This window comes from Neoarius graeffei, chromosome 17 (genome assembly GCF_027579695.1).
Source record: "Neoarius graeffei isolate fNeoGra1 chromosome 17, fNeoGra1.pri, whole genome shotgun sequence".
In the NCBI taxonomy this organism is placed as follows: domain Eukaryota; kingdom Metazoa; phylum Chordata; class Actinopteri; order Siluriformes; family Ariidae; genus Neoarius; species Neoarius graeffei.
Window position 1 is genome coordinate 65,877,487 of NC_083585.1, and position 22,695 is coordinate 65,900,181.

Genomic DNA, 22,695 nt, shown 5'->3' on the forward strand with positions numbered 1-22,695 from the left:
CTGTGGACACTATTAAAGTGAGGAGTGAAAAAAAAGTCTCAGGTATACCAATGTAGACAATATACAGTAAGCAAGAAAAAGTCATAAATCATCCTTTGCATGCAGTGGTCGAAATACTTTTTTCCCAGTGTTCTGCAATATTGCAGAATGTCAAAATTTTGTTCTGCAATTTGGAAATATTTTCTGCAAATACACAAACCTCCATACTACACCCTTCTCAACCTAATCATGCCTATATTTACATCATATCTAGCTTTACAACTCATAGCATTATTGTAATTCTTTATTCTCTCACTCTATTTTTAATTTCAGTCTTCACAGATCCTTCTCTGCAGCAAAGTTATCATTCCATGATCCCTTCACAGGTCTTTCATTCCCCTCGCCCTGACACTACGGGCTACTACAACTTGAAGTATACCAACTAATTCATAAATGTACTAGTTATCACACCCACACATTATCCTTCCACACAACATACTAATAAAGGTATCACCACAATAAAAAATAGAACACAACTGTTCTTCAAGAAACAAAACATTCATTTTCATGTTACACGTCATGTTACATTTTGTCAAGATTAAGTTTCTAGCTTGAACAATAGATTGTTACCCAAAATGTACTTCATTCAGTGTTTGCATCTGCAACCTGTAGTTTTAAATTGAAAGCAAGGTTTCAATTCTACACTCTGTTACATCTTACAATTATGCAAAGAATTGATGCCATTAAGGAATAAAACCCAACTGGCAAATGGAAAGACGTTTGGGTTCATGGTGTTTGCCTGGCTTCTAAAGTTCAAGGTCATGAACTGAACTGAGAACTACTGCAGGGGCTTCACTGCTTGAAATTAACAGAACTGGGTACAAACTAATCATGGCACAACTGAGAGCTACAGAACTGAACCTATGAGCTTTGTCTTACAGGGCAACTGTTTTACTTTGTGCTAGTCTGCACCACAGGCAAGACAGCACTAGTTTAAAAAAATGTATTAGTGTAGCTTGGTATGAGAAAACAAAATATTCAAAAGTATCTATGAATAAAGGTAAAATACTGTTGCTGTCTTCAAAAGGGATATAATATCAGTATAATTTTGCATGATTCAACAATATATACAAACCTATACAATTTGCCAATATATATGTATGCAACTATAACAGCGACCGTCTTCATTTTTGTCACCCTCGCGGGCGCACGATCTGTCACTGTTGTTGTTGGAGTCACGCTGGCTGCCGGTTTTGCTCACATACGATAAAATCGTCCTTGTTTTCTTGCCGTTTTTGTCAGACTCTTGCCCCGAAGAAACAATCCTCTTCTTGGGAGCCATGCTTGTTGTGCCGCATTGAATTCTGGGAGATGCATGGCGGAAACTGCCGAACACCGCTGAGGTAATTGTCGGGTCCTCCCAGCGGGTATTAAAAGTGACGAAATCTTACATCGGAAAATGGCAACTGCCCTTATTTGGTTGTCATTGCCTTTCGTCTGTATTAGGTAAATATTGCTTAACTTTGACCTGGAAAATGCTGTCAGGTTCGCGCGGCGCAGGTTTCAGTTTATTTACAGCGCCGCTAGTTTGCTAAATTGAGAACCACTGAATCCCGAGCCTGATTTTTTCATTCTGCAAAATTGCAGGTTGTTTAACTTTTCTTCTGCAATCTTGAAAATCATTCTGCAAAACGCAGACTGCAGACGGGTATTTCGAACACTGGCATGTGTGTCCTAACAGATGCATTATCAGGCAGCAGTAGATGACAGTGAGAGGATCTTTACTGAGATGATCAGCTCCATGGAGAAAAAGCGCTTGGAGATGACGGAGATGATCAGAGCTCAGGAGAAAGCTGAACTGAGTCAAGCTGAACAAGTCCTGAAGCAACTGGAGCAGGAGATTGCTGATCTTCAGAGGAGAGTCACTGAGCTGGAGCAGCTTTCACTCACACACGATCACATCCACTTCCTCCAGGTAACACTCACTGTCTGATCCACAGAGGGCGCTGTTCCTCACAAAGTTTGCTCCTAAAAGCTCATTACAGCAACAATAAATGTTCCTGTCTGAGATCCCAAGTGTGTCTTTGGTCTGATTCAGTCTGAGATTCATTCGTTCCTCTCCTACACTTTTCTCCTTCTCTATTCTGTGTTTCCTCTCTGTAGAGTTTCCCGTCTCTCTGTGTTTCTCCTGGATGTGACGACTCGCCCAGCTTCACTGTCAATCAACATCTCTCATTTGATGGAGTGAGGAACTCTGTCTCAGATCTGACAAAACAAGTCGAGAAAATCTGAGAGTCAACAAAATCCGTTTATATAGTAAAAGTGTCCTGGACGAAAATATTAATTGGCTCTAAAGTTGGTAAAGGCAACTATAAAATTCATATAACAGGAATAAGGACTATCCAGACTGCACAGAAGTTTGATGTATGATTATGTAAAATTACCTTTACAACACCATAAGGCAATAGCCAAAACCATTAGCCTTGTAAATTACATGAAGATAAACTCAATCGCAAATCCACAAACTAATCTTACTAAACTTCCCCTATAACATAAGATAAACAGCAGTAAATGTAATAAAATGTGAACTTACCTCACCAGCAGTTATAATCTCTTACTCCTGAGATATCAGTGATCTTGGCTCCTTCTGCTTTCTGAACCTGATCGATCCATCCTGATGCTTGAAATCTCACTTACCTGAAATTCACTCACTGCTACTGAGCATGACCCTGTGTGGATAGCCTACAGATCACTATAGGTGTCCCCCAGATGAGGTCCCCCTTTTGAGACTGGTTCCTCTTATAGTCTCTTTCTCATGTTGTCTCAGGGAGTATTTCCTTGCCATCACAGCTGCCGGCTTATTAGGGATACATTTCAATTACAATTTGATAATCGGATTTCTGTAAAGCTGTTTTGTGATGACATCCACGATTAAAGGTGCTTGTCAAGTTGTTTGTGTGGTTGTGCATGTAACCTACCTATAAGGTAAGTGGACACTGGACCAGATTAGTCTAGATTCGCAGGGAGGGGTACTTAACTGAGTTGGACACCACCACGAGTAACTAGGACACAAAGTTAGATTACAACAAGATAATTGTATTAACATGAATTTCCAACATTTCACAATATCAACAATCAGACCGGTCTGTTATTCAAATGAATGTAATTTCTGGTGCACCAAAATAAAATAAAATAAAATATTTCCCCAAAAATAAAAATGTTTATTCAGTTCAGTTGTCTCCGGAAATCCTTTCCTCAATCCTACCACGCTGACCACAGGCAGACGAGTAACTCAGAGGCTTCCCAAAGTCCAGGGGTTCATCACAGATGGCTCGCCATCCCCCTCGTCAGGGAGAGAATCGATCCGGCTCAGGATCCAGAATCCAGGGTTTCCAAAAAACCTAGCCTGTATAGCATAACAGGGCTCATAAACATATGCAAATCTATTCCACTTTCTGACTGTACAGTTTTAACTTTATCAAAATCAATTTTCAGTACAACCTTTTAACTTAATCCATGAATTTAGAATAATTGTTGTACTGCGATAACAACATATGAAATGTCAACTTTTACATTTTTATAACCAATTATTTAACAGCCATAAGCAAATGTAAAATAACGGAAATTGTGAATAATTCTGAAAACCTGTAAATAGTTTTACCATGAAATACTCACTGCATTTGAATAGACCCATTTATTGTTTGTAAACAAAGATGGCTGCACACGCACCCTGCCAACAGAAGCAGTAAGCTTCCCAATTGATTCTGGGACAGACTAGCCTATTTATCAATCATTTAAACATGGATATATACTGTTCTCAGCATCAACATGTCTGGGTGTTGCGTATATGGTTGCACGAATCGCTATTCCACCGGCAGACTAAAGTTTTATAGGATTCCTAAAGGGATCACACCCATTTCAGAGCAACAGACAGCAGCTGTGGCTGCAGGCAATTAAAAGTGTGGACTGGAATGAGGACATAATAAAAAATGCTCGTGTCTGTAGCACCCACTTTATCTCAGGTAAGGTTATCTATCTACTGATTTTACTGGAAGCCTTATTTACATTAGTGATTACCTGCATGGTGTAGAATAATAATCAAAAGCAGCTTAAGTTGTTGGATAAACTGACGTTAGCTTTGGCTAGTGGCACTAGCTGCTAGCTTGCTATACAGTTAAAGTTTTATTAGATTTGCCCATTAGCTTGCTAGGCAAAACAAATGTGTTTGTTCTAAGCCGATCTTTGTGTACAAACAGAAAAAGGGTCTATAAAACTTGAAAAAGGGTTTAAAAAAAAAAATCGCTATAGAGATAAGATTGCTGTCTTAGGGGTCGACCCATATATGATTAGTAAGAGTGAAACCAAGTCTGCGCTTGACTGTTCAAGTAATGAGCTGCCAGACGCAAGTTACCCCGATGTACATCACTATCTAATCAACACGCCAGGGGGTTACAGTGGTCAGTCACTAAAAGCCTACAAGTCACTAGAAGCTTACAGATATTTCTCCTCAGGATGGGTACGGAACGTGCTAGTTCATATGCGTGAAAAGCGTTTTGTATACTTGTATTGACTAAATTGGAACGGACTCACTGTTTGTTGCAGCCTCTCAGCCTCAGCTCACGCGGACTCGATGTGTGGATCATATGCGAGTAGGATGTTGTCATTGTGAGTGGCCACTGCACATGTATGGCAGGTCTGGGAGAAGTCTGCTCACATGTAGCAGCAACACACAGACTTCTCCCTCCGCTGTTGATCAGCGGGGAACCGATAAAAAGATAAACCCTTCGTGCTTTTTCTGTTAGAGCACCCTACTGCCACACAACAAGCCATTCTACTGAAAATGTTAATAAATCTCAAGCTTTTCCGCGTGTGAAGTGAGCTGCAGCTTGATACCCAATATGGCGGATGAGCAAACTTGACCCCTGACGTTGGTGCACAAGGTCCATTGGGAAGCTTACTGCTTCTGTTGCCAGGGTGCGTGCGCAACTGTTTGATCATGTGACGCTGAAAAAGGGTCTATTGAGGTATTTCACCCATGTGACCAAGTCACGTGATGCAGCCATTTTGGACGGCACGCTTAAGTCCTTCAGTGCAAGGCGGTATGAGATGGTGGAGACCTTTGCACATTTTAACAAGAAAGTAAGCTGTGATTCGTGTTAAATTGGATCTGTCTTTTATCACAAACACTGTACCCAGCCTTGGTATGGAGCCCTGTTTATTTATTTCTGTGTCCCGTTTCTTTCTAGCCTTTGTTATTGTGTTTTATGTCTGATGTCTGCTACATGCAACCCTAGACAAATTAACATTGCCTTGTTTCACTGCTCAGATGGGTTAACAAACACTGACCCATTTACTTTTTGCTATATATTTTATCAAAATTGCGTTAACTGATAAACTAACCTGAAATGAAATGATCACTGCAAAGTCTGGAGTACTCTGTTGGCTCCCAATCCTGTCTCTTCACAGCTGCAATCCATTTGGCCCTCTTGTCTGGGTCAGTAGGAAACCGGTAGTGATGTGTCGGTCGCGAACGATCCGGTTCAAAGAGCCGGCTCTTTGAAGTGAACGACGGGAGCCGGCTCTTCGGTGGGAGCCGAGTTGGGGAGCCGCATTAGTTTTTTGTCCTTAGGTGCCTTAGAGAGAGAGACTTTCACAAAAAAAAGTTGCTGTCCGATTGCGTCTTTGTGTTGTCTATTACCATTCAAAGGAAAAAAGTAGCATGGTGTACGCCTACTTTTTTTAGTTGGGGGGGTTGATGTCATTCACAGCTGCGAAAATACGAAAATTGGTGTAATGCTTAAAGCTGTGGCGCGCAGGGGAGAGGAGTCTGTGAGGCACCTGAGGAGGGGAAAATTAGCTGTGTATTTTATATTGGTAATATAACACAGTTTTGCATTATGTTTGTGAGAAAATAATTTATTAATTGGTAAGTAAGTTTTATTTCTATAGCTAGAACATTGTTACACTGCTATACTTTACAAAGCTTTACAATGGCTACAAAAACTAAAAAATAAAATGGAAAACATCCTATTGATAAAATATAAATAATAATGTAATTAATTAACTAGTTAATTGCAGCAATTAAATCAAAAATAAAATCTCAGGAGCCGTTTGGGAGCCGAAAGAGCCGGCTCCTTATAGTAAGAAGAGCCAAAAGAGCCGGCTCCCGAAAAAGAGCCGAAATTCCCATCACTAGAAACCGGTAAAAGGAGCGTCCTGCACGCTGTCCCTGTCTGTTGTGGCAGCCCACAGCACAACAAGCAAACACCATGGTTATTTATAGAGTGCTTACTGACAAATTAATCTATTCTAGGTGTCTGTAACACGTTTTTTTTCAAGCTGGTTCTCCCTCTCTGTCTGCAGCGTTAGTATGTAGCTTGACGTTCAAAATGGCGGACACCGGGGCGTCAAGTGACCCTGTGACGTCAGGTGAAATACCTCAATAATCCATGTAAATATAGATTTCCAATCAACACTGACACCTTGTGGTCGTGCAAAAATCATATAAGCTTCATAGTCTATAAACTTAGCTGGATAATTGCTTACTTTAACCACAAAACGAAAATAACACATATATTCATACACAAGTGTTCTTAGTTGGCTCTACCATGAAAGAAACACTAAGACAAAACTTTACAGTAAAGCTCAACAGCCAATCTTTTAGCTAATGTAGCCTTATACATAATGTTTCCTTTCCATAGTAAAACCGACAATAGGCTGGTTATATTCCAAAAATAGTGGATGGCATTGCTAATGTTGAAGTAGCAACCTGTTGGCACTGTAACATAACGGTAACTAGTCTGTTATTTGGTTGGCTAATCATGCAAGCAAGTTAGCTCGCCAACCTGACGTGATCAGTCCTCCTACCATTCTACATCCAACAGGCCAGAAAGGAATACTAAGCAAAACAAATAATGTTTGAATTGAATTGTTCAATAACACACAGTGCACACAGGCAAGCTACGAGATTTCGGTGCAACATTTCACTTTCATATTTCGTGTGCAATGCTTTGTGTGTGGTCAGGGCGATGTAAACGACATGACTGTGTGTATTGACCTTTTTTGTTTGTCTCAGTTTTAATGCAGCATTATCCTAAGCATTCAATTTGATACACTTCCTTTAAATAAAACATCTGGGTTGAGATGTATATATATCCTTGTTTCCTCTTTTTCATTTTTGCACAACACAATGGAGGCAGAAAACACCCATTGTTAAAAGTAACGTTTTACTTTTGCTCAAAGTACATTTTAAATGATCTACTTTTTACTTTTACTTGAGTAGATTTTTTGTCTGGTAACTTTACTTGTACTTAAGTAAAATTCCATCAGAGTTACAGTACTTGTACTTGAGTATAATATTTTAGTACTCTTTCCACCTCTGGTATTTGTTGTTGTTGTGCTTGGGGTTAGCATGGCAGGCTATTGGTACTAGCATGGCCCAGCTAGCTATACTAGCAAGACAAGTGGCATTAGCAGCATAGGAAGCAGTGGGGCTAGTGGCTAAGAAAGCGAAGATGTATGCAATGATGTGGCTAAATGGTGGCTTTCTAGCTTGTGGAAAAGCAAACCATTTCTTAGAAAGTTTGCAAGTTGATCCAGCACTAGCACCAGCACAGAACTAGCACCTGGTGCTATAATAAACTTAACAAAATAAATAAATAAACTTGACCAAAAAAAATAAACTTGATTTGACCTGGTACGCATTGGTGGAAAGGGGGTATCCATAAAGTGGCTTGACTTATCAAATGTTTACAGCAGTGTTTTTATTTCACCATGGTTCCTGTTTTCAAATCACTGATATGGCAAAGTTTTCTTAAAGTAAGGAGACGTTTATGTAACATTTTATGGAAGGATTATCCAGTGTAACTTTTTCATTCTGTGAATTTTTTATCCTTACAGAATTAAATCATGTCTTTTAAGGCAAGTGATGAAGTCATGATGCATCCCTTAACTGTAGCTACATTACAGACACACAGATGATTGACTGTGTTTGAGCTGAGGAAGTAAATTCTGTATTTCATGAACAAGTTCATTTAGCGTGATTCGTTTGTGTGCTGCAGTACGTTCGAGGCTCAGATCCTGTACTGAAGCTGCTGGAAGATAATGGGAACATCGCTGAAAAACTCAGCATCCTCAAGTGGCAAAAGTATGTGAACCTCTAGGATTAGCAGTTCATTTGAAGGTGAAATTAGAGTCAGGTGTTTTCCATCAACGGGATGACAATCAGGTGTGAGTGGGCACCCTGTTTTCACAAACTTTCAAGCACCACTGTATGTAATTTATTTAGAATTAATCTATAAAACAGAAGCACTTTGAAAATAATAATTCATTAGTGCCACAGTTCTGCACACAAAAGTATCTTTGTATTTCAGGGAGAAATTCAATCTGACACCTCAGTTATAATTTTACTAAACATTTCAACTTTTACCATTTCATTTTTTCATCGGATCACAAAACCTCACGGATGAGTCAGGACCCCACATCCAGAACCCAGCATATAGAGGCTGAGTGAATGTGGTGTGGACTCTGTGGAGGAGCCTCATCGTGTCAGAGACGCTGTAGAAGGACAGAGTTCCTGCACTGTGATCCACATACACTCCTATTCTGGAGGATGATAAACCTCGGAGAACAGTCTGAATGTTGTTGTGCCAGAAATAGACAGAGGAATAAAAACACCACAGACTCCAGGACTGACTGTTGAATCCAAACCCACACTCACCACCCACTCCTTTCCTGCTGATCTCTTTATATGAGACTGATATGAACACACCACCCCTCCACTCCACCTCCCAGTAACAGCGTCCACACACACTCTCCTTACACAACACCTGACACCTGGGGTCAAATCTCTCTGGATGATCAGAGTATCTCTGTTCTGTCCCACTGCGTGTCACCGCTCTGTTCTTCTCAGACAGAATGAGGTTAGGATGTGCTGTGTTTGGATCCAGAGTCAGATAACAGAAATCTAAAACAATAAAATATCCACAGGTTAGATGTTAATCACAGGATTTATAAGTGTGTGTGAGACACCTGTCTGTCATGAGGCTCTGAAGCGCATATGGAGTAGAAGGGGGCGTGGCAGACAAAACCACGTGGCTGATGACCGAGGAAGCCTTGGTTGTGATCACTGAGCTTTATATAAAATCTGGAGCTCGTAGGCTCGTCAGAGTGAAGCCATCTGGACGCCATCTTACCACTCACATAGGATGTATTTGGTTTGAGTGTTAAACCATCGTATCTGATCAAATTTCCCCAAGAAAAGTTTTTCCTGACCCCTCCCCCCATTACCTTCTTTTATTTTCTCAACTTCACCCCCATTCCTTACGGTACATCTCTTTATAGTGCTTCCCTTTGTGGGGATTTTTCTTCTTTTCCAGTCCAGTCTCCTATCAAATTTTTTTTAATAGCTCTTTTACCACGATAATCATTTTTACAGAGATTATTTCAGTTTTTCTCTTATACAGTGTATCTTTCTCTTTCATATAATTCTTCCTTCCTTTGTATTTATGATACCAACACAAAGGCTGTACAATACTTCCTTTCTATTTAGGACAGCCTGAAACAGGATTATTTTCATCTCATCTCATTATCTCTAGCTGCTTTATCCTGTTCTACAGGGTCGCAGGCAAGCTGGAGCCTATCCCAGCTGACTACGGGTGAAAGGCGGGGTACACCCTGGACAAGTTGCCAGGTCATCACAGGGCTGACACATAGACACAGACAACCATTCACACTCACATTCACACCTATGGTCAATTTAGAGTCACCAGTTAACCTAACCTGCATGTCTTTGGACTGTGGGGGAAACCGGAGCACCCGGAGGAAACCCACGCAGACACGGGGAGAACATGCAAACTCCACACAGAAAGGCCCTCGTCGGCCACGGGGCTCGAACCCGGACCTTCTTGCTGTGAAGCGACAGCACTAACCACTACCGCCACCCCCGAGAATGAAGCAAAAATGGAAAATCTCATCTCATTATCTCTAGCCGCTTTATCCTGTTCTACAGGGTCGCAGGCAAGCTGGAGCCTATCCCAGCTGACTACGGGCGAAAGGCGGGGTACACCCTGGACAAGTTGCCAGGTCATCACAGGGCTGACACATAGACACAGACAACCATTCACACTCACATTCACACCTACGCTCAATTTAGAGTCACCAGTTAACTTAACCTGCATGTCTTTGGACTGTGGGGGAAACCGGAGCACCCGGAGGAAACCCACACGGACACCATGCAAACTCCGCACAGAAAGGCCCTCGCCAGCCGCGGGGCTCGAACCCAGGACCTTCTTGCTGTGAGGCGACAGCGCTAACCACTACACCACCGTGCCACCAAAAATAGAAAATAACATTAGAAAATAATCCTGTTTCAACACAACTGTCCTAAACAGAAAAGTATCATACAGCTTTTGTATTGATAGAATAAAGATATAATAAAGAAAGAAGAAATATATGAAAGAAAGATACACTGTATGAGAGAAAAACTGAAATAATCTCTAAAAATAATTATAGTAGTAAAAGAGCCATTCAAAAAAAATGATCAGACTGAACTGGAAACGAAAAAAATAAACAGTATCAGTGAAGGGAAGCGCTATAAAGATATGTAAGGAATGGGGGGTGAAGTTGAGAAAATAAGAGGAGGGAATGAAAGGAAAAAACTCAGGAGATACTTTTCTTGGGGCAAATTTGATCAGATACGACGGTTTAACACACAAACCAAATCCACGCGATGTGAGTGGTAAGATGGCGTCCAGATGGCTTCACTCGTCTCTACAGAGGGGAATGGGTTCAGAGCCCTCCAGATTTTATATAGAGCTCAGTGCATTCAACAGAGTTCACTAGTGACACCTACTGCTCAGAGAAATGTACAGCATTAATTTCTACATCACACCGGTGTTCTGCTGCTTTACATTATTATTTACACAGTGTTCCATTTTGAAATAACTTACGTCATAAGGGTTTTTTTATATGCCTTTTTGTTATTCAGTGCGTACTCTTATTTCTCTCTCACACACACACTTGACTCTCTGGAACAGTACTGATGAATCTTTAGAGTTTTAGCTTCAGCAATTTCAATCGTTCTATCAAAAGTACTATTATCGCTTCAGATCAGCATTCCTTTCTCTTTTCCTCACACTGTCATTTCATTTTTTATTTCTTTTTGTTTTATTCTATTTATTGAAATATTGTACTTTTTCCTTGTCTCTGTGCGACTAGCTTTCTTCTTTATTACAGTAATCCATTATTTTTTCTGCCTCGTGAGATTATGGTAGCTTACTACTTATTTCTAGGCAGCATATTATCCTTCGTATGGATTAGATTTCTGTGTGTGTAACTCGATTTCTGTGTGTGATATAAATAAACTATTATTGATACACATTCTGTGTGTTGTAGAAAGAAAGAAAGCCCATCAAGTGGGCGGTCCTCCTCTGAGCTGAACTGTGTGTGTGGTGTGTTTTACACCTACACTGCAGAAAATCTTCTCTGCTCTTTGGTTCTGAGGGTAAAATCATGTGAACTGCTGCAGCTGTAGAGACACAGAGACAAAATGGAGACTGAAAAATGACACGAAAACAGTTTTAAGGATCATGAGAACAAGCAAAAAAACTTTTCCCAGCTGAAGGTCTGACAATGTGTGTGTTTTTACTTTCTGATGGATTTTATGGAGGAATTAAGGCCTCGGTTCTGATCTAATGTTCATCATATTTGTTATGTGTAAAGTTCAGTAAGATTAGTTTGTGGATTTGTGATTAAGGTCCTGTTTATCTGGGAAATTTATTTTTAATTTGTACATGTAATTTCTGAGGCTCATACTAATGCTTTGTGATTTGATGCAGTTTTGTTCCTGCTTACATTTTATTTCTGTGATGTGAATTTTATGGCTCTCTTTACTGTGATACAGAACAATTGTTTGCCTGTTTACCTTGCGGACGAATTACGCTGAATTCCTCCTCAAAAGTTTCCTCGACTCGTTTTTTCAGATCTGAGAGAGAGTTCCTCACTCCATCAAATGAGAGATGTTGATTGACAGTGAAGCTGGGTGAGTCGTCACATCCAGGAGAAACACAGAGAGACGGGAAACTCTACAGAGAGGAAACACAGAATAGAGAAGGAGAAAAGTGTAGGAGAGGAACGAATGAATCTCAGACTGAATCAGACCAGAGACACACTTGGGATCTCAGACAGGAACATTTATTGTTGCTGTAATGAGCTTTTAGGAGGAAACTTTGTGAGGAACAGCGCCCTCTGTAGATCAGACAGTGAGTGTTACCTGGAGGAAGTGGATGTGATCGTGTGTGTGTGAAAGCTGCTCCAGCTCAGTGACTCTCCTCTGAAGATCAGCAATCTCCTGCTCCAGTTGCTTCAGGAGTCGTTCAGCTCGACTCAGTTCAGCTTTCTCCTGAGCTCTGATCACCTCCGTCACCACCGAGCACTTTTTCTTCATGGATCTGATTATCTCAGTAAAGATCCTCTCACTGTCATCTACTGCTGACTGATAATGCATCTGTTTGAACACACACACACACACATGTGGTGGTCAAATTGGAAATTCTATAAAATAAATAAACTACCTCTGTAGGTGTGTCTTAAGGAGAATCTCACTACCCAAGTTGCCATTGTAGTTTTATGCAACGTAGAAGCAATTTTTTAAAAGAAATTGTGAATCTCCTGTGTTTCTCTGAAGGGAGGTTTTGGGTTTTTTCTTCCTGTCAGAGTTCTCTTTTTCAGAAAAGTAGTATCTGCTCCTCATGTCATGTGACTTAAATGAGAAAGTGTGTTTCCATTTCATTTTTGTGAAATACTGCTTGATTGAATGATCTGGAAAAAACACCTCATGCAAGTGTAAAAACTTTCTTTGCAACATTTGGGAGGATTTTGAAAATCCTGTATTTGATTCTGTCAGGTTCACCTGGGGTTGAACTTGGATATCTGGTGTAACAGGCCAGAGCTCTACCCCTGTGCCACAAGGTGGCTGTAATATCACTCCGTTAGCTCTTCCTTGGTTACTGTACCACTTCTGGAGTCAGTCAAAAAAAACCAAAACGCTCTTTTTCCACGCGAGCGACGAGACATGACAACTTCCCTTGTCTTTCTAAAATGTTTACTTAAAAACAACAAGGTAAATCACAAGGTCTGGCGCATAGTCAAAAGACTGTGTTGCTTCCACCATGTTCTGCCTCGAAACTTAAGGTATACACAGTCAGTTACCATAGTTACCACTATAGTGACATCACATTATAAGATTTACAACATGGAACTTTTTTCTATGTTCTAAAACTCTTTTCAACGTTCCTTTTTTTTGTTACTAATTATGTATTTTAAACTAACATACTCTAAGCCTGTATGAATAAAAATGAAATTATCATCATTCATTTTTAACTGTTTTTAACTTAAATTATTATTGCTTTACTGGCCCTTCCATTACCCAGCCCCTAATTGGTTAGGCAGGAAGACTAAGCAATTACAAACTTAAACATTCAAATTACTTTCAATATCTCTGAACAGTCCAACTTAAACTGGCTTCTTATGATTTTTCCTTTTTTCACATCTTCTCACTCAATCGTCTCTCCTGACGCTGCTTCTTCCAACAAGCACAGTTTGTTGGCAGGTCTTTCCAAGATGTTGGTCTTGGTTTTTATCTTCACTCTTCGCACCATTCTGCTGGAATCCGGTAATGTTTCAACTACTTTTCCCATGAGCCAGGAATTGCGAGGAGAAGAGCTGTCCACTAGTAACATGACATCTCCAGTAATAAAGTTTCTCCTTAGTCTTGACCATTTATGGCGTTCTTGGACGAGAGGAAGATACTCATGCATCCATCTAGTCCAAAATAAATTTGCAAGATATTGGACTTGCTTCCATCGTTTTCTTGTATATGTGTCATCTTTGTTGAAGATGCCTGGTGGCATGCTGGGTTGAGACTTCAGCAGCAATAAGTGATTAGGTGTTAGAGGCTCAATGTTACAAGCTGGTCTAGGTCAGCCAGCAACAATGGTGGTGAACAACCCCGAAAATACACAAGGCGATTTAAAGTGAAAAAGTGAGGGATTTATTATTTACAAGTGCTAACAAAATAAAAATGATAAAATAGTAATTTTTGCAAAGTCCAAAGGTCCGAATATTAAGGTTGGCAGTCCCAGAAGCCAACCCTCACGAGAAGCACCAACGGACTGACGGCCGCAAGTGGCAAGGCAGCAACGGTGTACGAGCGTGTAAAACCCCAAGCCCTCTCCTCTCTCTGGCAGGTAGAACTCCAGGTTTTATATAGGCACTCCTCGATTGGCAGCAGGTGGGGGAGGAGGAGCCAATTATCCCAGGCTGCAATACACCTGGGAAAGGGAGAGACACACGACAGGAGGAGAAAAACACACACGTACAAACACAGACGTAACACCCCCACCACCAAAAGTTCAACCTAGGTTGAACAAAAACACTATCATTATATGGTACTAGAAAAAAAAACTTCACTTCATGTTAAGCAAAACAACACACTAGACACGGGACAGAACATCGGCCATAACATTTTCTTTTCCTTTCTTATATTGGATGTCCAGGTTAAAACCTTGCAGGTACAGGGACCAACGCATCAGACACTGGTTTGCATTCTGCATCCTGGACAGAAAAACAAGAGGATTGTGGTCAGTATAAATAATCAAAGGAACTGTGGTTGAGCCAAAATAAACCTCAAAATGCTGTAACAGAAGTAACAGTGCTAGAGCTTCTTTTTCAATGGTACTGTAATTAAGTTGGTGTTTAGAAAACTTCTTAGAAAAATAAGAAATGGGGTGATCAATTCCATTCGCATCTTCCTGTAGAAGTACAGCTCCAGCACCAGTGGCACTGGCGTCAACCTCCAGTTTAAAAGGCAGCTGGAAATTTGGAGCAGCCAATACTGCCGCACTACACAACAAAGCCTTTGCATTTTTAAATGCCATCTCGCAATCCTCAGACCAATAAAAGTCACAACCATGTTTCAACAGATTGGTTCAAGGCAGAACAACATCAGAAAAATTCCGACAGAAGCCACGATAGTAGTTTGCCATACCCAAAAACCTGCGCAGCTCCCGTCTCGTAGTTGGTGTGGGAAACTGCAAAATAGCTAAAACTTTCGCCTCTAGAGGGCGAACTTGACCCTGGCCAACCTGTTTCCCCAAGTATGTGATGGTAGCTTTGCCAAACTCACACTTTGCGAGATTCAAGGTTAAAGACGCATCCCTCAACCGCCCAAAGACGGTACGAACGTCTTCTAAATGTTCAGCCCATGAAGATGAGTGAATTATGACGTCATCTAAATACGCTTCACAGTTAGAAACACCAGCAAGCACTTTGTTCATCAGACGCTGGAAAGTAGAGGGAGCATTCTTTAAACCAAACGCCATTACAGAATATTGCATAAAACTGTCTGGTGTAACGAAGGCGGAAATTTCGGCAGCTCTGGGTGTCAGCGGGACTTGCCAATATCCCTTCAAAAGGTCTAACTTCGTCACAAAAGAGGCTGAACCCACCCTATCGACACAGTCTTCCATGCGTGGTAACGGAAAGGAATCTGACTTAGTAATGGAATTGACCTTCCTATAGTCAGTGCAAAAACGAGATGTGCCATCCGACTTTGGGACTAAAAGACAGGGTGAACTTCAGGCACTAAAACTTGGCCGAGCTAGACCATGCTCAACTAAATAGGCAACCTCGGATTTCATGACAGCACGTTTAGTGGGATTTACATGATAAGGATGTTGCTTAATTGGCGAATGGCCTTGTGTATCGATGTCATGACACAGTACATTTGTTAAGGAGGGCACATCAGAAAACAACTCAGGAAACTGCAAAATAAGGTGTTGCATGTCAGTCGCATAAGACACAGGCAAATAAGACAAAAAGGAAGGCAAATCAGTCAATATCTCTGAATTTTTAAACCGAGCATAAAACACCGGCACATCGCCCAGGTTGAGGCCATCTTCTTCAGACGGAGGAAGAGAGGCCACTGCTGACACTGTTGCGACGGTTACAAGAGAATCACTGCTTTCACGTTCTCGTGTCACATAAGGTTTCAACATATTGACATGACATACATGGGTTTTACGTCCCCTGTCAGGCGTTTTCACGACATAATCAGTTTCACTGAGTTTTTTCTCAATCTCGTAAGGGCCAGAAAATTTTGCGGACAGTGATGAACCAAGCATGGGCAATAAAACTAACACTTTATCCCCTTTAACAAAAGAGCGCTGCACAGCCTTGTGGTCAAAGCATTTCTTCACCTTACTCTGCGCAGAGGACAGAGCCTCCCGAGTGCACTCGCAAGCTCTGTGCAATCGTTCTTGAAACAAACTCACATAGTCAAGGATGCTACTCTTCTTTGTAGATACATCCGACTCCCAGTTTTCTTTAAGCAGCTTCAGAGGACTGCGAACTGTGTGACCAAACACAAGGTCTGCTGGACTAAAACCAAGAGACTCTTGCGTTGTTTCGCGAACAGAAAACAAAAGCAAGGGCACGCCCTCATCCCATTCTTTCTCAGAACCAAAACAATAGGTGCGCAACATTGACTTCAGAGTTTGGTGGAATCTTTCTAGCACGCCCTGGGACTCTGGGTGATATGCACTAGATACTGCATGCTGGATGGACAGCTCGGTCAGCACCTGTTTGAATAAACGAGATAGAAAGTTAGAACCTTGGTCAGTTTGAATTACTTTTGGGAGACCAAACGTAGAGAAAAAGCGCAGAAGTGCCTTCACAATGGGTTTTGCCTTCAACGAGCGCAAGGGGAAAGCCTCGGGATACCGAGTGGCAGCACACATTGCGGTTAACAAAAAATGGTTCCCAGACTTTGTCTTGGGCAAGGGCCCGACACAATCTAAAATTACCCTTTCAAACGGCTCACCAGTAATTGGAATTGGACAAAGTAGTGCCGGGGGAATACACTGATTGGGCTTTCCAACCACCTGACACTTGTGACAAGAGCGACAATGTTTTACAACATCAGCTTTCATACCAGGCCAGAAGAAATAACGCAAAACACGATGGTAGGTCTTCGTTACTCCTAAATGACCTGCAAAATCATGATCATGTCCCAGTGTCAACACATGTAAATGATATTTTGTAGGAACAACTAACTGATAGACAGTATTGAATTCTCTGTCTGCACAATGTGATGGACTCCATTTTCGTTTTAGCAGACCATCTTCCCAATAGAAGCCAACAGACATGCTATCCACCTCATCCTTACTAACAGCAGCATCACGGCACTTGGCCAAATTAGGGTCTTTCACCTGCTCCTGCTTAATCAACTCATTATCAACAGAGAGTGACAAATCACCCTCCACAGGCTTACCACAGTGAGTTGGGAGTGGCTCAGACGCAACAGTCGCTAATTGGCTGCTGGAAGATGACTCAAGCAAGCCATCTGACATGAAGGTATCAGATAAATCAACAGCCTCACCGTATTTCCGTGCTTGAGCTAGGGTAACCACACACGCTGGAAACACCTGAGCAAGGTTTTGATCGTTATCACAGTCAGACTGAAAGGATGGGCTAGCAGTCACTTCAGGAAGCAGTACTTTCCCACCAGCTAAATCGTTCCCCAAAATAAAATCAACATCCTTCACGGGAAGTTTAGAATGAATGCCAACTTTAACAGGACCTGACACTAAGTCATTAACAATATGCACATTGTGCAATGGAACACGAGTAATCCCCAGCTCAATTTTCTGAACCAAAACATCAGAGCCACAATAAGTGAGGTCAGAAAAAGGGAGCATAGACTCATAAATAAATGACTGGGTGGCACCAGTATCTCGAAGTATTCTAATTGGGATATGATCCCCCTCCCGGCCAGTGAGTGAAACCATTCCCTTTGAAATAAACGAATCGTACAGATTGTCATCTGCACTCTTAACACGTACAAAGCCGCAGCCTTTTGGTTGTCTCTTTGGAGAACTTTTTCTTTTCTGCAAAACTGGACACACTGCAATAAGATGACCAGACTTATGGCAATAGAAACATTCACGTGTTTCAGATTGAGATGGCATCTTGCTGGCAGTATTACTATTGCCATTGGTACCATTATTGTCAGACCTTCTAAAGACTCGCTTCGGACTAGAAAGCTGAGAGCGACGGGAGGAGCTAAAGACAGACTTGTGAGTCAACATATATTCATCAGCACAGACAGCTGCCTGCGCCAAAGTTGTAACCTTCTGGTCATTGATGTACGTAGCAATTGAATCCAACACACAATTCTTAAACTCCTCCAACAGAATCATTTCAGGAAGCTGATCTTTAGTCTGAACTTGCAAGGAGGCACACCAACGATTAAAAGAATTCTCCTTTTCTCTTGCAAACTCCACGAATGTCAAATTATCTGACTTTTTTAAACCTCGAAATTTTTGCCTATATGCCTCTGGGACCAGCTCATAGGCACACAAAATTGCAGATTTAACAGTGTCGTAATTAGAACTTTGGTCAACAGTCAATGCAGAATAAACATCTTTGGCCTTTCCAGTCAATACGCATTGCAGCAACAGTGTCCACACAGCAGAGGGCCATCTTAACGTTGTTGCAATGCGTTCAAAATGTACAAAATACTTTTCAACCTCAACTTCACTAAATATTGGCACCATACGAATATTTTTCATGACATCGAATACAGTGTCATGCTGAGGAGTAGGGGGAGGAACAACGGCATCCTCAAAACCATCAGCAGGGAGAGTCACCTGCGCAGACCGAACAGGAGATGATGGAACAGAGCCTGGAGGAGAGGCAGGAGGAGGAACCAGAGGAGCGCTGGGCTGCCTTGCAGCCAACTCCAATCTAAGTTTTTCCAATTGGAACTCACGGTCCGCTTGTTCTCTCTGACGTTGGAACTCCCTGTGCCTTTCATTCTCCACGGCTTCTTGTTCCAACTTCTTAAGGCCAATCTCACGATCAACCTCTAACCGTCTAAGTTGGACTTCTTTATCAAGCTCCAGTTTTTTAAGAGCGCGCGCCTCACAGTCGGCACGAAACTTTTCCAAGCTACCCCCCTCCCCATGCAACTTTGAACCAGGTGTACCAAACGAGCGAGATGGAGAGGTTGGGGCACCAGAAACCTTAACAAAAACACCCTGCTCAACTAATGCCTTTTCCACAGCTGAAAATAAAGTGTCTTTTAATCTTTTATCGTCACTAGCGAGATGCACTGAATAATGTTCCACAACCTCCAACAGCTGATCTTTCGTACACTTTAACAAAACATCCCTTGAAGGATTTTCACAAAATTCATCTACTAAAACCATGGTCCCAACGAAACACAGTCAAAAAGGGAACCACAGAATTACCAAAAACCTATGCCACAGCTGACTAACACTTTGCAATTACCACAACTTAATCAAGCAAATTACAAAACAGGGCAGTCACCACCAAAAAAATATAAATAAATAAATAAATGAAAAAAAACTGAATGAACGAAATCCAAACACTAGAGAGAAGTCAACCAACCACTCTTAAACAGTCAAGGCACGACTGCGGAAACTCTAGCCCTACTTACCTACCAGTGGCGGCTGCTGGTTTTTAAAACAGGGGAAGCCCATTTTACTGTAACATCTATCAAACGTTTCAGGAAGGCCCTGTTTTGAGTGACTATTTCATTATGCCTTGCACACTATATACGAGCACCTTCATCGATGGCATGTTCCACCCTGACCCTCCCCAGACAGCTAAGTCTTGCACATGAAGTGACATGCTCATTGCTCGTTTCATGCCTTTTGCAAGCCCTTTTGAAATTCACCAGGTCCCCAAACCCATCTTTTGACCAAACTAAATTTCCCTGAGAGGGCTTCATCAAAAGACATGGCCAACAGTACATTTTATTAGTCACAGGAGACCCAGTCAACCAGTTCACATTTTCATACCAAGACACCTGAAAAGACCTGTTATGACCTGCTGATTTTTGAATGAGATTAAGCTTGGGCTTTGGTCTGCCTTGCTCTTTAATTCTCACTTTCTCCTCATATGGCAGTGTCAAAACGTTTTGACAAAAGCATGTCCACGACGTTTGCCATTATAGCAGATAGATACCAGCTGTTAGCAGCTAGCACTGCAGATCCCAATAAGGCTCAAGCTAGCCTACAACCACGTTGATTGAACTACAAATGAAATAAACGAGTGAATTCACGAATGATCAAACAGATAGAATGGATGAAGGTTAACGGAGCACAACGAGTAATATTTACATTTATTTACAGAGTAATGTACAGAGACATCAATGAGAAGAAACATTTATATGAAAAGAAATTCGGACAGCACTTAGGCACACGACTACACTTTCTCGACATCTGCTAGGGACTGACTGATCATGCGCTTACCGTGTTCCTCACCGAAGTACAGCGACTGCCCTCCTCATGTCTTTCAAACACCACCTCCAATAATCCTTTATCAGCCCGGCTTCATGGCCCTCCCAATGTCCCGTTTACCCCCAGAGATACCTGGCTTCCCTGGAAGTGATGATTTTGTCGATTTTAACTAATAACAACTAGCCGAAATTGGCTGTTCAGAGCTGTCTCGTAGACTGCAACGGATACCCGGCTGCCAGTCCATAGAGCCCATTGAAATAAGAAAGGTTACAGCCTGGCAGCAAAGGTGATTCTCGTAGCAAACTGCAAGTTCGTCAGACATCACTCAAATAAGTTACAGGATGACATAGGGATAGTTATGAACATAAATACAATCTTGGGCATATATTATGTTATGCAAGTTATTGTTTTAATGAGAATTCAACGTCGTAGACACCGCAGTTTGGGGAGAGAATTTTAGGGGAAGTTCGGCTTCCCTTGTTGTCTCTGAGAAATCGCCCCTGTTACCTACCCAAGAAAATACTAACTAACCTCATCTAGTCTTCAGAGTCATACCAATTGAAGGCAACTTTAAACGCTTAACACATAGAAGCTGAATCAACTTGATCCAACTCCTTGCAGCGTACCTCCCCCTGGAGTAACCTCCAAAACAGAAAACAAAGAAAATAAAAATAGTACTCCGATGGAAAGATTTCAGAACCCAGCTGGAGCACACTACCTTACCAGAGTTCCCGAAATAAGAGCAGTTGGTTCCTCCACACAAAAAAGAGAACGGACAAATGCCCAATTGGTAAATTGGGTGTATAGGATGAATCCCCAATTGGTAAATTGGGTTTAGAATTAGCCCCCAGTTGTTACAAGCTGGTCTAGGTCAGCCAGCAACAATGGTGGTGAACAACCCCGAAAATACACAAGGCGATTTAAAGTGAAAAAGTGAGGGATTTATTATTTACAAGTGCTAACAAAATAAAAATGATAAAATAGTAAATTTTTGCAAAGTCCAAAGGTCCGAATATTAAGGTTGGCAGTCCCAGAAGCCAACCCTCACGAGAAGCACCAACGGACTGACGGCCGCAAGTGGCAAGGCAGCAACGGTGTACGAGCGTGTAAAACCCTAAGCCCTCTCCTCTCTCTGGCAGGTAGAACTCCAGGTTTTATATAGGCACTCCTCAATTGGCAGCAGGTGGGGGAAGAGGAGCCAATTAGCCCAGGCTGTAATACACCTGGGAAAGGGAGAGACACACGACAGGAGGAGAAAAATGCACACGTACAAACACAGACATAACACTCAAGGTCATTCACATCATCTGAGATACTTGTGAGCGGCCTGCCATTGATGATACTCTTGACCTCACACATTATTGTCTGAAGACAATCATCATTCACAGCTTGTTCTTTCAACAGGAAATTGAAGATTCTTCGCACTGTGCGAATCTTTCTGCTATGGCTCGTCCATTTTGTTAGAGTGAAGCCTCCACTGGCACACAAAGTGTGAAGATCATGAGCCAAGGTCACTGCATCATCTTCTGTAGCTACACTTTTCAGACAGTCATCTACGTAAAAGTTATGCAGGACTGTTTGCACAGCTTCGGGGGATGCAGTGGCTTTGTGGTCCTCAGCAGTTTTTCTCAGTGCATATGAAGCAACACTTGGCGATGAGGTGGCCCCGAAGAGGTGCACTGACATCCTAAATTCCTCCATAGGCCCATCCAAATTGCCTTTGGGCCACCATAGAAAGCGGAGGAGATCTGCGTCCTCTTCTGGGACCTTGACTTGGTCGAACATAGACTCGATGTCTGCCATCATGGCTATTGGCTCCTCACAAAATCTTAGGAGGACGCCAACCAGTGTGTTGGTCATGTCGGGTCCCTGAAGTAACTCATCATTCAAGGACCGGCCCTGAAATGAGGCTGTGCAGTCGAAGACCACTCTTAACTTTCCTTTTTTAGGGTGGTACACCCCGTGATGTGGTATGTAGAACACCCTGTTGTCATCACGGTTCAGCTGATGTGCTGGAACTTGAACAGCATAGCCTTTGTCAATAATGGTGTCCATGAAGGCTTTGTACTCTTCATAGAACCCAGGATTCTTCTTGAACTTTCTGAGTAGAGTGGCTATGCGCTGTTCTGCCACACAACGATTATTAGGCATTTGAAGCCTTCTGTTCCTGAGTGGCAATCCAATGCTGTCATGTCCATTCTCTAGGGTTGCTGTTTCCTGCACAGACTGCATGAATTGTTTGTCTTCTTGTGACAACTCTTCTTTGTCATCATAGTTACGCTCTGGGAAGTCAGCATTGTATTGTTGGACCAGCAACTTCTCAATTTCCATCACAGAGAGCCTGTTCACTGAACATTGAGGTGGTTTATTCTCTGTGTCGTCCAGCTCTTTT

General features: G+C 41.9%; 1 protein-coding gene and 1 pseudogene across 1 annotated transcript in view; one reads left to right on the forward strand and one right to left on the reverse strand.

The window, feature by feature from the left end:
* Positions 1–22,695, forward strand: part of LOC132864448 (tripartite motif-containing protein 16-like) — a 252,609-nt pseudogene that overhangs the window by 168,309 nt on the left and 61,605 nt on the right.
* The window catches only part of LOC132864440 (tripartite motif-containing protein 16-like), a 32,623-nt gene continuing 17,547 nt past the window's right edge, over positions 7,620–22,695 (reverse strand). Inside the window, exons 3-6 of the mRNA XM_060897856.1 lie at positions 12,251–12,484; positions 11,903–12,062; positions 11,447–11,506; positions 7,620–8,944 (exon numbers count right to left, since the gene is read on the reverse strand). Coding sequence (XP_060753839.1) covers positions 8,412–8,944; positions 11,447–11,506; positions 11,903–12,062; positions 12,251–12,484 — 987 coding nt within the window. The 3' untranslated portion in view covers positions 7,620–8,411. The remainder of the gene's footprint in view (positions 8,945–11,446; positions 11,507–11,902; positions 12,063–12,250; positions 12,485–22,695) is intronic.